Raw genomic sequence first — 16,002 nt, 5'->3', positions numbered from 1 at the left:
CTTTTTACTCTAAACAAATAGCACCCAACACAGAGAGACAGACAGACAGACAGACATTAATTGTGCAAATACAAAGAACTAGTTGGGAAAAAAATACTTTTTTGCTTTCCCGAGACAGGGTTTCTCGGTGTATAGCCCTGGTTATCCTAGAACTCACTCTGTAGACCAGGCTGGCCTTGAACTCACAGTGATTTGCCTGCCTCTGCCTCCTGAGTGCTTGAATTAAAGGTGTATGCCACCACTGGCCAGACTTAATTCTTATTTATATGGAAGTTGCGTGAAGCCACATTTCCTAGTAAAAAAGTGATAAGTGAATGATTTATTTTACTTTTGAGACAGGGTCTCACTATCCCTGGCTGGCTTTAAGGCTATGTAGATCAGGCTGGGCCTGAGCTCACAGAGATTTTTCTGCCTCTGTCTCCTCAGTCCTGGATTAAAGGCATGCACACCTGGCAATAAATGAATTCTCATTTATGTTAGTAACTGGGAATTGTCTTTATTTCTCTAATTCTATAGCTTTCTGAATGACCATGCCCCAGAATTGAGTAGTTTCGGCGTTTAGGATTGTGTTACCTGCTGGTATACAGAACTTATTAGTTCCCTTAATTCACATTTAAATCAGAGCATGGGGAAATAGTTTAATTCATGATTGCTTTGGTTTTATTATATAATCATACCCCTATAAATATGACACTTGACTGGTCTTTATTAACCTCTTTTCCCCGTTTTTCTAGGTTCATGCTGAATATTCTAGATTTGTGAATCAAATTAATACTGCTGTACCTTTACCAGGTGTGTATGGCTGAAAGTGTTAAAATATTGTGGTAATGAGACTTATGGTTAAGTGTGTTTCTTGAGGCTAGACTGGTTGTGCCAGGGCACTGGTGGTGGTCCCTTCAACTTAGGGTAATTTAGAAAGCCATTGATGCCTCAGTGTTTATCCTCCTAGGTGTTGTTTAATAATCAGGTAAAATGTTTCATTCTGCTGCAGCTGATTAAACACTTTTTTTCTTCCCCCCTCAGGCTATACACAACCCTCTGCTATAAGTAGTATCCCTCCTCAACCACCATATTATCCATCCAATGGCTATCAGTCTGGTTACCCTGTTGTTCCCCCTCCTCAGCAGCCAGTTCAGCCTCCCTATGGAGTACCAAGCATAGTGCCACCAGCTGTCTCACTGGCACCTGGAGTCTTGCCAGCATTACCTACTGGAGTCCCACCTGTGCCAACCCAATATCCGATAACACAAGTGCAACCTCCAGCTAGCACTGGACAGGTAGGTTGCCAGCATGTGCAATATGATATTGTTGAACTTGGGAAAAACAGGAAGGAAGGTGCTTTCTAGAAGTCAGTCCTTTTCTATATTTTGCCCCTACACCAACTTACTGAGGACCTTGGGATAATACATGTATGTGCCATCCTTAGTTTTCACAGTTTTTTTTGTTGTTTGTTTTTTGTTTTTGTTATTTTTGGGGTGGGTCTTATGAGACAGGGTTTCTCTGTATTGTTTTGGAGGCTGTCACCAGCCTGGCCTCGAACTCACAGAGATCCACCTGCCTCTGCCTCCTGAGTGCTGGGATTAAAGGCGTGCACCACCACCGCCCTCGTAGTTTTCACAGTTTTTAATTAGCTTCACAAGTCTTGCCCCCAGATAGCTGTTTCAAGTGGGGGTCATAGGCAGACTATAACACATTCAGTGATAAATGTTTTAAGATTGTGGGGGCTGTATGATGTGTTACAAGTACTCTTGTTGCTGTATAAAAGCTGTAGGAAATACCTACTGAGTATGACTTCATTCTTTAATTATGGTATGAGTAGCAGGTCAGAGTTAGCTCCTTGCCCTTGGCTTTATGATCTAAAGTTCTCAAGGTCAAAGAACACTTGGGAGGCAGAAGCAGGTGGATCTCTTCGAAATCCAGGACTACGTAGTGAAACCCTGTACCAAAAAAAAAGTTAAATTCAGGTTTTGTGCCATATGCTCATGATTTCAGTGTTGGAATGGCCAAGGCAGGTCAATCTTAGGGTCCTTTGGCCAATTTAGCTTACTTGGGAAGTTTCAGGTTAGCAAGAGACTATGTATAAAACAAGCAAAAACCAGGTAGAGGCTTGAGAGCAGGCTCCGTGGTTAGGATTGCTTTCAGTTCCTGTAGAGCCCCCACACTAGGCAGCTCACCTGTAATCCAGTTCCAGGGGGTTTTAGCCTCTTCCTACCTTGTGTGTGTGGCTTGAGAGATGGATTTGTCTGTGAGTGCAGGTGCCTGTAAAGGCTATTTGAGGGTCTTACTGTGTAGCTCTGACTAGCTCTGTAGACCAGGCTGGCCTTAAACTCACAGAGCTCCACCTGCTTCTGCCTCTGAGTGCTGTAGAGTGCACAGTTTACAGAAAACACTCTGGAATTGTTAAACTAGGAAGACAGCTGCATGTTGCCAGTCTTCCTCATCCAGGAGGCTGTGAATGATACCTGGTCGTCTTCTGCTTTTCTATGGAGCCAGGTTTCTGAATTCACCCCAAATCCTGAGCAATCCTCTGAGTCAGTAGAACCCATTTAATGCTTGTTACTAATCCAGACTTTTATCCTGAACATCGCTCCTCTGTCAATAGAACCCAAAGCTTTGTTGTCACCTGGAAACTTTTCACTGTGTTTAAATGTGTGACTTGTAAATTGCTAAAGATAATTAAGACATGCAAGTTAATGGTCAGTGATCTACAAATGCTCAGATTTTTCAGTGTGCTCAAAACTGTCATGCTAAGTACAAATTAATTCATTTAGTAGTGCGAGCAAGCTTTATATTATAAGCAAGTAACTAAAAGCAGCTAGTTTGTTTAAAATCAGGTATACTTAATAGATGGTTCTCAAAATCTTCAGAAATATGTGTCACATGACAAAGTGTTTAGTGATTGATACAAAGCTTACTATAGCTTTATCAGATTAGCAGTAGCAAAATAAGTTTTATCTTTATTACTGAAACTTCCTCTTTAAAATTTATTGTACAGCTTAAGAAATTGAATAATAAAGTTGTAAACAGACTAAAAGTAAATTTAAAAAATAAATAGGAGTAAATTAAAATCCAAAAGATTTTTCAAATTGTTTCTTATAAATAAATAATGATCTAAAAAGGCAACATAATGGCGTACAAATAGACTTTGAGTGCCCATGCCACAATATGGGAGGCTCTCTCAGCTGGGACTCTTGGGGGAGGGCCTAGGCCCTGCCCTGGATGAAATGACATACTGGAGATCCACCATGGAGGGCCTCACCCTCCTTGGGGATCTGAGTGGAGATTGGGTGGGGGACTGGGGGACCTGGTGGGGAGGGTGAGGGAGAGGAGCTGGGATTGACATGTGATTGTTTCTAGCCTAAATAAAAAAGTAATAATAATTTTTTAAAAAGGCAACATAATTATTTGTTTCTCAAATTCCCTTGGAGTCCAAAAAGGAGTTAAACCAAAAATACATTCAATAGAAATTAGATTATTTGAAAGTTTCCTCCTAAAATCATGTTTTGGTAAGCCTAAAAATCTTTTACAACAGACTGTCTACTAAGTATAGTTAGAAACTAAAGTTTTCTAACAAATTCTTCCTCAGTGAAACTGTTAGGCTTCAATATTATTCATATTTTTATTTCATTACAGTATTGGCTAGACATGTATGCTTGTATAGTAAAACTCCATTGTTTTCTCTGACTATTTCTCAGGTACTTTTTTTTTCCTCTGAGACATGGCTTCCCTGTGTACCTTTAGAGCCTGTCTTGAGTCATCAGTGCCCATCTTTGTGGAAGAAGCCATATGTACTTAGTAGAGTTTCAGTGAAAACATGTCTTAAGCTCTATTGCACTCATGGGATTGAGTTAATTGTCATCAGGAAACTCCCAAAACTGCTGTGCTTGAATCTGGCTAAAATATACTTGCTAACTAAGTCAAGCTGGATCATGTTTCATTCTTACATCACACAGATTGTTTCCCTGACATCCTTGACTTGCAGGGATCCCCACATTCCACTTTAAAGATTAATGCTTTTTCTTCTCCACAAAAGCATTTTTCCCTAAAGGAAACACATCCTAACATATATGTTAAATAGAGACTAATCAGTGGAAGGCCCTAATGTTCTTTTAACATCAGAGATAAATTGTGTTTTTCCAGAAAGTCTAAGATGGCTCCCATTTCAGTCCATCCACCCAGGACAGTACCCCAGAGTCGCCTAGACAACTGAAACATGGAAACCCCATCAAGAGGAATTGCCCCAAGAGAAAGAAAAAGACTCTAATTTAGCAAGCTAAGACTTTCGGGAAATAGCAAGGATATACTACTACTGACCCCCCCCCCCCCCCAAAAAGCGATGCTGTTATGTTTACCCACTGTATTGCATGTTAACTCTCAGCTTGCCAGTGCAGAATCCAAAAGCCTTTTGTCAGGGATGTCAGAACACTGTCCAAGAGTAGTGTCATGTGAGGAATCTTCTTGGATTATGCTTTCTTGACACTTCCAGGTTTATTTGATAGGAGTGAGTCTACCTCAGATTATTCTTTACAACTTGCTATTGTTATTTGTTTATATGCCTCTATGTATGGCTTGCCCTTGTTTTTTTTTTAAGATTTATTTATTACATATACATGCCAGAGGAGGGCACCAGATTGAATTATAGATGTTTGTGAGCCACCATGTGGTTGCTGGGAATTGAACTCAGGACCTCTGGTAGATCAGTCAGTGCTCTTTTTTTTTTTTTTTTTTGGTTTTTTACAAGACAGGGTTTCTCTGTATTGTTTCGGAGGCTATCAGTCCAGCCCGGCCTCGAACTCACAGAGATCCGCCTGCCTCTGCCTCCCTAGTGCTGGGATTAAAGGCGTGCGACACCACCGCCCGGCCTTAGTCAGTGCTCTTAACCTCTGAGCCATCTCTCCAGCCCATGGCTTGCCCTTGTGATTGTACACTTTACTACTGTGACCCCTCTTGACCCTATGTAATGCTCTGGATAGAGATGGCTGTTGCGTGAGATTTTAGTCCACCTCATTTCTAGGCTCCATTCTTCTAGATCCCATTGCCTTTAGAGTGGTAAACAAGAGACACCGCAATAGGGACCTGAAGTAAGCTATGAGATAAGAAAGCTGTCCTCTAAGCAGTAGGTGAGAATAATGAGGCAGAAACCAGGGAAACCTTTTCTTTTTTTCTTTTTTGAGACAGGGTTTCTCTGTATTGTTTTGGAGGCTGTCCTGGAACTCGTTCTGTAGACCAGGCTGGTCTCAAACTCGCAGAGATCTGCCTGCCTCTGCCTCCCGAGAGCTGGGATTAAAGGCTGCCCACTGTCTGGCTCCCTCTGCTCCCTTACTGGAGCCTCCTTTAGATAGGCATCCTCCATTGCCTGAATATGACCTTGAAGCATGTGGTGAGGTATTTGGTAATCTAATCTTAAATTCACTTCTCTTCCTAATGAGGATTTTGGAGAACCTATGAAAATGCTAAATTTACAACCTCGGCAAGCTAGGGCACAAAAAACATTTCTCCTCCTCCATGGCCTCATGTCCTGCACTTGGTATTTTCTATGCACTAAACAATCTATTTAAAAGTATAGAAGGAAAGTCAGCATTGTATAGTCCTCATGTATTATCTTGGGAGAGAAGACTATTATATGGATTTGATCTTTCTGTATTATATTACCTTTAACTGACAATCAATTTTTTAAGAGCGATATGGATTTTCAAATTTGATTTGCAGATTACTATGGAAGGATAGAAAAATCATTATCCAGCTGATAAGCTCTGCGATTTTTCTTATGGAAACTTGACTTTGTGATTACAAAAATTGTCTAACCTTCCTACCATTCCACAGGCAAATAGTTTTATTGTTGATAGTTCACCTAAGGGAATAGGAAGGATCCATTGTCCTAATACTTATTGATCTATTAATACTTTTTGCTCAGCTCAACAGGAACTGGCTGTTTTGTATTATGTATTATGCTTATTTCTTTTTTTGGTTTTTCGAGGCTGGGTTTCTCTGTATTGTTTTGGAGGCTGTCCTGGAACTCGCTCAGAGGACCAGGCTGGCCTGGAACTCACAGAGATCTGCCTGCCTCTGCCTCCTGAGTGCTGGAATTAAAGGCATGTGCTGCCACCACCCGGCAGTATTATGGTTATTTCACAAACCCTTAAATATCTTTTCACTACTGTTTATGTTGTAGGATTATTGCCAGCAATAGACTTACACATGTGTACACTCTAACCTGCCTGGTTTCATTGCAGAAAGAAATAAGCAAGCTGATGCATTAACCTGCCCTTTTCTTTTCTTCAGAAGAAAATTGGGAAGCGGTGTTTGTCTGTTATTGCAGATGGTTCCAGTGAAGCAGTATAGATTCCTCTTCTGCTCATCTGGCCCTGGCCATTAGGAACAAGGCAGAGGGCGAGGAGGCAATGGAAGTGACCAGAAAGATAGCAAATCTCCAGATAAAGGGCAAAAGGAGATATCAAACATATCAGAAGTTACCTGGGGCCACATTAAGGCCCTGTGCACCAAGGGAGAACTTGTTCTCACCTGACAGTCTTTTCTAGTGATGCTAGTGTTTTGACCTGTGCATCTGCTGCTCATCCTCCTTTGCTTCTACTTGTAGATTGGATGGATTCAGGTCCTATCATTTTCACTAATGAGTCTGTGTTTGGGACTGGACCTTGGAACTGTAATAGACTCATTTATCCATCTGAAGAAGGGACTGCCTTTAATTTTTACATAGGATTTGAATCGCTTCACATTTGTGTAGGACATTATAACATCTGTATTCCTATTAAAGGCAAAGAGGTGCTTATGTTCCACAAGATACAAGAACTACTAATCATATGGTCTCTTTTTTAAGATTTTTTTCTAGATTTTTGTGGCCAATATAATGATGTAACCAATAACTAAACATAGGTTAGATCCCTGTTCTTACTGGCAAAGTGTCACATAGAAATTGTACTGTTCTAATGATAATCATTATGCTTGCTTATAGTATACTCAGCATCGAATGACACTGGATTTCCTGCTAGTAGAAAATAAAAGGGGCTGGGCAGTGGTGGTGCACTGCACACCTTTATCCCAGCACTTAGTAGGCAGAGGCAGGTAGATTTCTATGAGTTCAAGGCCAGCCTGATCTGTAGAGTGAGTTACAGAACAGCCAGGCAGGACTGTTAACACAGAGAAAACCTGTCTTAAAAACCAAAAAGTAAAATAAAAAGGACTAGGCAGTGGTGGCTAATGCCTTTATTCCCAGTACTTGGTAGGCAGAAGCTGGTGGGTCTCCAGCTTCAGAGTCCATCCTGGTCCACATAGTGAGTTCCAGGATAGCCAAGGAAACACAGAGAACAAACAAAAAAGTAGAAAATAGGCTGGGAACTAGCACTTGGGAGGCAGAAGTAGTCAGATCTCTGAGAATTTGAGGCCAGCCTAATCTTCAAAGTGAGTTCCAGGACAGCCAGGGCTGTTACACAGAGAGACTCTGTCTCGAAAAAACAAACAAGAATACAGTCCAACCCCACCCCCCAAATTGAATGTGGGGGAGATGTTTGAACACCGTTTAAGAATGGAATTGTGTCAAGGATTTCTGAGTGCTTGTGAGAACACTCCCAAGAAACGAAGACGGGTCTTGTAACTTTAGTTTCTTCAGAAACAAGTAATTGTTCTAGATTGTGCTTTCATTCTCCTCCCAGGTGTAAAGGATAGGAGTCAGTTTGATTCAAACTATTTATTTTGGGGCGGGTGGGGGGTGGATTTAGTTATTTGTCATGTATACAGTGCTCTATCTGCATGTATGCCTGCATGACAGAAGAGGCATCAGATCTCATTATAGATGGTTATGAGCCACCATGTGGTTGCTGGGAATGGAACTTGGGACCTCTGGAAGAGCAGTCATTGCTCTTTACCTCTGAGCCATCTCTCCAAGCCCAGATTATTTATTTCAACTGGCTATTGTTATTTGTTTATATGCCTCCATGGAAAAAATGTTTTGCCACGCAAGGCTTGTCTGTCATATGCACCTTGTCCTTGTGACTGTACACTTTACTCATGTGACTCCTTCTAACCCTTAGTATGAATTATCTGATGCTCTGAATTAAGTGGGTTGTTGCATGAGATTTAGTCTGCTTTATCATATCCATTTTCCCAGGTCCCACTGCCCCTAGTGCATTAAAGCAAGGGGTGGGGATGGGCGATGGGATAAAGTTTTGCCATGCTAAGCATTTTCTTTATCCTTTAGGGCAAGTTGTCTGGATAAAAGATGGCATATACAAATATTTAATCACTTAAATGGGCAATATTTGGTTGGACTATCTAATCAATCCAAACACAATAATATGGATTTTAGCACAATTAAGTACTCTTTTATATGTTCTGATAATGGGCTGTGTGGGGTGGCACAAGCCTTTAATTCTAGCACTCGAGAGGCAGAAGCTGGCAGATCTCTGAAATTGAGGCCAGCCTGCTTTAAAGAATGAGTTTTAGGCCAGCCAGAGCTGTTACACAGAGAAACTCTATCTTGGGGAGAAGGCATTCTGATAATGGAAATAATAGTTGTGTAAAGATGAAAAATGGAATACCTGATGTATTGATTATCAAAGTTGATATTATCATATCTAGAATAATACTGTCTATTGTCAATGGTTTAGAAAAATAACATCTGCACAGACAACAATCTGCAAAGAAATCCTGTCTGCAAAAAAAAAAAAAAAAAAGGAAAGGAAAAGAAAGGAAAAATTAATAACCTTCGGCTTTAGTGGACACATGGCGATCAAGAAAATCTTTGTCAAAGATTATCTATGTATTCTTGTATTCTTTTTGGGTTATTTTCAAGACAGGATTTCTCTGTGTAGCTTTGGAGGCTGTCCTGGCGCTCGCTCTGTAGACCAGATTAGCTTCTAACTCACAAAGATCCGCCTGCCTCTGCCTCCCGAGTGCTGGGATTAAAGGCGTGCGCCACCACCACCCGGCTTATTCTTATATTCTTAAAAAGAAGTTTATATGACGTAGCAGTCACTCATAAGCACTGTGCACATATAGCAGAGGGACAAGTAGACCCCCCAGCTCTGTAGTTTCATTCTTAACCTCACACACTTGGTTTCCCTGCTGGCTGGCCACTTGTCCCCAGTTCATTATGTGTTGATGAGTTTGCCCCATCTCTTAAATGTTGCTCCCGGAGACAGACCATATTGTTACTGTTTTGTTTTTCCTGTTATGGAGAAACGAGGTTGTGAGAAGTTAGTTAATGGTTTTGGGGATATGATAATGAGGTAAAATCTTAAACACAAGCCTGTGACAATTTTAGAGTCCAATTTTATCTGCTAGAGTAGTTCAGTCATAGAGTCAGTATTTGGCCTTGGTTCTAATCCCCTGTACCATTAATAAAATAGAATTTTAGGAAAAGATTAGATGTCTAGCTTATCTGTATGTGTTATCGGCAATCCTCAGTGGTTAGGGAAAGACTGAATTGGATCATGGGATCCTTCCATGTGGGCTCCTCAGAGTGAACCCATGCCAAAATTATCTACAATCTTAAACCATTTCCACAGGTGGGCTATGAGGACTGGAGAAGAGCATTAGTGGCTGACTAGGGAAGGGAAGGGCCTCAGTTTGCATTCTAGGATTCAGGCATTTCTACACATACCTGTAACCCCAGGAGGTAGGGACATGAAGGATCCTGTTGACTTCCTTCTAGGCCAGAAAGTCATTTTCAGGTTCAAAGAGCTATCGTGCTTCGGAGGAATTGATAGTTGGAAAGCACGAGACACTGGATGCCCCCTCTGGCCTCCATATGTGTACACATGTGCATATATGCCACACAAACACAAAATTTAAAGAGACTTATAAACTAAGATCTGATTATAATCACTAATCAATACTATTTTACAATTTTGATAGGGTCTTTATATATCCTTGGCTATCCTAGAACTTGTTCTATAGACCAGACCTTGACCATACAAGATGTGCCCGAGATTAAAGTGCATGTACTGTCACGCCCAGCTTTTTACTCTTTTGAGATCATTTTATGTTTTTGAGTGCTTTGCGTGCATGTTTGTATATATGTGTATGCCCTTTGTGTGCCTGGTGCCTGAAGACACTAGAACAGGGCTTTAGATCACCTGGAACCAGAGTTAGACAGTCGTGAGTTACAATGTGGGTGGTGGGAGCTGAACCAAGGTCCTCAGCAGTACAAGCCACTGCTTTCTCTTAACTGCTGAGCCATCTCTCTAGCCCCAGGCTGTTTTACTTTTTATGCTTTTTGTTGTTGTTGTTGTTATTGTTTGTTTGTTTGTTTGTTTTTTTCCGAGGCAGGTTTCTCTGTATTGTTTTGGAGGCTGTCCTGGAACTCACTCTGTAGACCAGGCTGGTCTTGAACTCACAGAGATCTGCCTGCCTCTGCCTCCCGAGTGCTGGGATTAAAGGCGTGCACCACCAACGCCCGGCTACTTTTTATGCTTAAGGCATCCAACATTCCTCAGCTTTGCGTTATATATAGCTCTTTATATTTAAGATGCAAAATGGCATAGTGGATGAAGCTCTGTGGTCTTGGAGTCTAATTTGCTGCACAAAATTTCTGGATTTTCCTATATAAAGGGGCACATAATGGTAGGATTTCAAAGGATATAAAGTAGGTGAATCCATGTGTTTCTAAGTAATGGAAGTTTTCTTTGAGGAGGCATGCTTGTTTTTCTTGCTTTGGAACTGTTTAGCAACTAGTGTATGTTCTCCTAGTGCACCAAATATATGACAGATTCAGCCTGAGAATCAGAGCATTCATTCACATTGGTAGTCAGTTCTGGGAGGGTGGGAATGCCAGAGTCCTGAAGCTTGCTGCCTGTTCAGATCTGTTGTCAGCATTATTTATTCATCTAGCATCTCATGCTGTATTCCTCCTTGGTTCCTTTGTTCCTAGAGTCCAATGAGTGCTCCTTTTATTCCTGCTGCTCCTGTCAAAACTGCCTTGCCTGCTGGCCCCCAGCCCCAGCCCCCACTCCCGACTCAGCCCCAATCACAGAAGAGGCGATTCACAGAGGAGCTGCCTGATGAACGGGAATCTGGACTGCTTGGATACCAGGTTAAATAAATACCCAGTCTCCCTGTCTTTATCTTGCCTCCTGTATTCTCCCGTTAAGTAAGAGTTTGCATCCATATCAGCTGTCTTATGGGATAGGAGTTTTGCTTCTGGAGTCAGGTTAGGATTTTATTCCTGAGGGATTAATTTAAAGCAAGAGTGATTCTCCTTTGTCATTTTTTTGTTTTTAAGGACAGTGTGATAAGAAAACAATGTACAGGGAAGTCTTATGTGACCAACAATCAGGAGTTGTGTTAAAATTTCATGCATTTTCTTTTTTAAGACAACATTCTTGAAAGCCACTCACCCAAAGTTGTCAATCTTCAAATTTATGATTTTTTTTTTTTCTCCTTGAGACAGGGTTTCTCTGTAACAGCTCTGACTATCCTGGAACTCGCTCTGTAGACCAGGCTGGCCTCGAACTCACAGAGATTCTCCTGCCTCTGCCTCCTGAGTGCTGGGACTAAAGGCGTGCACCACCAATGCCCTAGCACATTTACACATTTGTATGGAGGACGGGGGACTATTTGGGAGAAGTCAACTCCTTCCATGATTTTTATTTAACTGTGGCTTTCAATTTGCTGTTCTCTTTGCCCCCTTTTTTAAAAAGTGGGGAAGGGGGCTGGTGAAATGGCTCACAACCATCTGTAATGAGATCTGGTGCCCTCTTCTGGCCTGCAGGGACACATAATAAATTTTTGAAAAGAGGGGAGAGCATTTCTCTACCCTGTTCCCCCACACTAGGAAAAACTGTCAAAACTGGAGTGATAACACATTATGAACATAGTCATTGACAAGATGATTTAGAGGACATATAGTTCAATGGTAGAGAGTGTAGTGCATGCACAAGGCCCTGGGTTTAATCCCCAGTACCAGGAAAAATGAGAATAGTTTTGTTGCTATTTCATAAGAAGAGGAACCTTTTATGTTTTTATCACAGTCCTCAAGGCATCTTCAGACCAAAATCTTTTGCAGTTAATGTCACTGGGTGTTCAGAAGCCATTGGATTTAGAGCAGTTGGTTAAACACCTTCCCCAGGACTAAATTCTACAGAAGCAGGAACCCCTGCTTGACTAGTTATTTTCCCAAATCCCAAAGAACATGTAATGCCATGTAACTAATGGCAGTTATCAGAAAGTTGAGGCACTTGACAGTTACATTAAGGAGCTAAAGACAATGCAGCAGTTGTAGATTTGCTAATGCTACTGTATTTTTCTGCTCATAGCATGGACCCATTCATATGACTAATTTAGGTACAGGCTTCTCCAGTCAGAATGAGATAGAAGGCGCAGGATCGAAGCCAGCAAGTTCCTCAGGCAAAGAGCGAGAGAGGGACAGGTAAGTTAATTGGAATAGAACAATTAATTGGAAACTGGATAATATGATAACACCTTTCATTTTCCTAACATTAGTCAGTAACAGAAATGTTAATACAATCAAGCCATTTTTATTACTGTAGAATGATAGAGCCGTACAATGATGCATGCCTGTAATTTCACCATTGAGTGGGTAAAAGGCTGGAGGAGTTTGAAGCATCCTGGGTTACATGAGATTCTGTAACTGTGGGTGGGAGCTAGAGAGACAGCTCAGGTGTTAGGAGCACAGGTGACTCACTGAGAGGATCTGATCTGGGTTTAGTTCCCAGCACCCACCTGTTAGCTTATAGCCATTAGGAACTGTAGGAACATGTAGGCTACATACCCATACACAGAAAAATAAAGTACAATTTAAAGAGAAAGAGTACCATCTCATGAATGGAGATATTTAGATCAGTGTGTAGTTTAGGCTTCAATGCTTGTATTCTTCTTTCCTCTTGTCACATAGCTTTCATAAAGGGATACTTAGGAGGCATATAGATCAGTGGGACTGAAGTTTTCCAAGAATTTTGCCTTGGTGCACACATTTAATCCCAGCACTTGGCAGACACAGGCAGGCAGATCTTTGTCTGTTCTAGACCAGCCTGGTCTACACGGCTCAGTCCATGACAGCTAGGGCTACACAGAGAAACCCTGTCTAAAAAAATGAAAACTGGGGGTGGGTGGGGGGGGTTGGAATTTTAACTTTATGGCATGGTCTTTAGTAGATTGTTTGAAGAGGGTGAGGTAAAGACAAATGATTAAGGTAGAGTTACAGGTATATCAGCAGTCTTTGGTCATTCATATCAACAGCTGTTATTTTGACTGGGTGATTTAAAACATTGAATCTCTCTAAAAATAAATGTCATGCTTTTAACAGGCAGTTGATGCCTCCACCAGCCTTTCCAGTGACTGGGATAAAAACAGAGTCTGATGAAAGGAATGGGTCTGGGGCCTTGACAGGAAGCCATGGTGAGTAAAATGTAGCTGGGGGTGGGAGTGACTAATAGGGTGGTTGTAAGCTATTAGTTTTCTAACATGGTGGTCATTCAGATTTAATCCTACTTCTATAATCTACTGGCTAATATTTTAATTTATAAGGACAGTATATAGCTTTTTATCTTTAACTATTCTGTGTCAAGAATAGAGCTGCTTGCTTCATACTTTATACATATCAATACATTAAAATACGATGAAATACGATGATTGTTGCTCATGTTGTCTGTGGAGGTCATTCGATACAGATGTAGGAAAAGTTAATTTGCCTTTGTGTAGGGAGCTGAGCCCGTCACCTAGCAGCATCCCAGAACTCTTCATCCTGTGCACGGGATCATTTGTGTTCCTTGCCTCTAGTTGATACAAATGAACAGAATAAAAAAAATAGTTTTTTCTTTTCTTCTTTTCTTTTAGCTCTTTAAGAGGTGAAATGTTAGTCCTCAGAGACTCACTTGCTAACTTTCCTTTTTTTTTCTTTCTTTTTTTTTTTTTCTTTTTTCTTTCTCTGTTTTCTTACATGGTTCTGGTGGATTCTCATTTGCTGGTGCTGGCTGTTTTTCGTGTGATCATCAACGTTTTGGGGTGACCATTGACCCTGTGACTACAAAATGGTGTCCAACTAACCACTTACAATTAACATCTTTTTTTTTAATTAACGAATTTGTGGTATTTTTTTCTTGGTGGGGAATGGGGTTGGGTTATTCTCTCTTCTAGATTATCCAGCCAAGAAGATGAAAACGGCCGAGAAGGGACTTGGCTTAGTGGCTTACGCGGCAGACTCCTCTGATGAAGAGGAGGAGCATGGAGGCCATAAAAATGCAAGTAGCTTTCCACAGGGCTGGAGTTTAGGCTATCAGTACCCTTCATCACAGCCGAGAGCCAAGCAGCAGATGCCGTTCTGGATGGCCCCCTAAGAAATAGTGGGCAGACCTTTGATGCTCGGTGACTCTTCTTAGCAATAATGCATGCACTTGATTAAACAAGACTCTGGGACCTGTTCTTGAAGACGTTAGGGACGAAGTGTCCTCTGTCATAAAGGGATGCCATTCTTTTTAAAATCCTGTTTCTGCAGTGGCATAACATCCGTTAAAATTCACTTAGAACCACAAATTTGCATCAAGCTTTTTAACAGTTGATGAAATGTGCTTGTCCAGAGAAACATCAGGATTGTGTCATTGCCACATGTTTGACCTGGTCTAGCCTTTTCCAAATGAATAGCCTCAACTCTGTTGTAAAGAAAGTTTTATTTGTATTTTACTACTATTGGGTCAATTTTGATAATAACTGGTTACAAACAAAGCCTTACTATTTATTAGTGGGAAATGGTTTTAAGACCTTTCCTTCGAGTACTTACATTTAATTCTAAGAGCTCCTCATCCCTCTTTCCATTTGGATTCTTTCTGTTTGGAAAATGCTGTTGTAGTAATTTAAAATGGTCAGATACAACTGGATCCTGAGTAGGAAAATGAAATTATTTTTGCATTGTTTCTTAGCTTGGGACGACCCAAAGCTGGCCCTTGTTGCCGGCACACGTGATTCAGGTAGCCATTGCTATTGTTACTGCCCTCTTAAGCTTCTTGTTTTCAGCTGGGTCAAAGAAAACGTGATTAAAAGCTGGTCAGAACTCATCACAGAAATGAAAGAGTTTCAGTCTCTCTCTGAACTGATTGCAGCAAAAGCAGAGAGACTTGACAACACTGACAGGATGTTGGACTCTGACTGGAATTGCAACTGGTCCTTTTTTCTTGGCATTGCAGGTTTTGCCAAAAGAACTTTTTTGTATCAAATATTGATGTGTGGAAGTGAAGGAACTGGTGGCTGAGCCAGAAGTGGGTTAAATATTGGTGTGTGGAGCGAAGGGATTGGTTGGCTGAGCCAGGAGTGTTTGAAATACTGTCATTTTTGCACATTTTTGGATACTTTGGAGGCTGGCTTTGTACAAACTTACTCTCTGGTTTCCTCTATGTTGTAAATAATTAGACCATAATTTCATTATAAATAAATGTATAAATATTCTGCTTGTCATTTCTTTTTCTTCTACAGCCCATTCATACACTAATATCAATAAATTTTTTAAGTTATTTTATGTGCATTGTTTTGCCTGCATGTATGTCTATGTGTGGGTATTGGATCCTAGTTACACATAATTGTAAGCTTCCATCTGTTTGCTGGGAATTGAACCTGGGTCCTTTGGAAGAATAGTTAATGCTTTTAAACGTTGAGCCATTTCTCCAGCTCCTCAATAAACTTCTTTATTCATAGTATAATGCAGTTATGTTTCTACCCAACAAGAAGTTAACAGGCTCCAATATTTGCATATGCTCCTCGGGTTTATAACTCTGCAAAGTATATCCTTGAAGCCAAAATGAAAGATTAAGAGATTATTATGTTTCATGTTTTTTATTTTTCCTTCAATTATTTGTTTGTTTTTGTTTTGTTTTTTCAAGACAGTTTCTCTATTGTTTTGGAGGCTGTCCTGGAACTCACCGTAGACCAGGCTGGCCTTGAACTCACAGAGATCTGCCTGCCTCTGCCTCCCAAATGCTGGGATTGAAGGCATGTGCCACCAACGCCCAGCTCAATGATTTATTTTTATTACTTATT

The 16,002-nt window shown here is 40.9% G+C and overlaps 1 protein-coding gene across 2 annotated transcripts in view; it reads left to right on the top strand.

Moving 5' to 3' along the window:
• Window positions 1-15,414, top strand: part of Khdc4 (KH domain containing 4, pre-mRNA splicing factor) — a 34,934-nt gene extending 19,520 nt beyond the window's left edge. For both annotated transcript variants that reach the window (XM_040752453.1, XM_005080139.4), the window contains 6 exons: window positions 735-792; window positions 1,024-1,277; window positions 10,889-11,050; window positions 12,273-12,385; window positions 13,283-13,374; window positions 14,113-15,414. In XM_040752453.1, the coding sequence (XP_040608387.1) occupies window positions 735-792; window positions 1,024-1,277; window positions 10,889-11,050; window positions 12,273-12,385; window positions 13,283-13,374; window positions 14,113-14,312 (879 nt within the window). In that variant the 3' untranslated portion in view covers window positions 14,313-15,414. The remainder of the gene's footprint in view (window positions 1-734; window positions 793-1,023; window positions 1,278-10,888; window positions 11,051-12,272; window positions 12,386-13,282; window positions 13,375-14,112) is intronic.
• The last annotated feature ends 588 nt before the right edge of the window (window positions 15,415-16,002 follow it).

This window comes from Mesocricetus auratus, unplaced genomic scaffold (genome assembly GCF_017639785.1).
Source record: "Mesocricetus auratus isolate SY011 unplaced genomic scaffold, BCM_Maur_2.0 Super-Scaffold_100009, whole genome shotgun sequence".
NCBI classification, from domain to species: Eukaryota; Metazoa; Chordata; class Mammalia; order Rodentia; family Cricetidae; genus Mesocricetus; species Mesocricetus auratus.
Note: the sequence above shows the minus strand (reverse complement) of the source record. Positions and strands in the feature narration are given on the sequence as shown.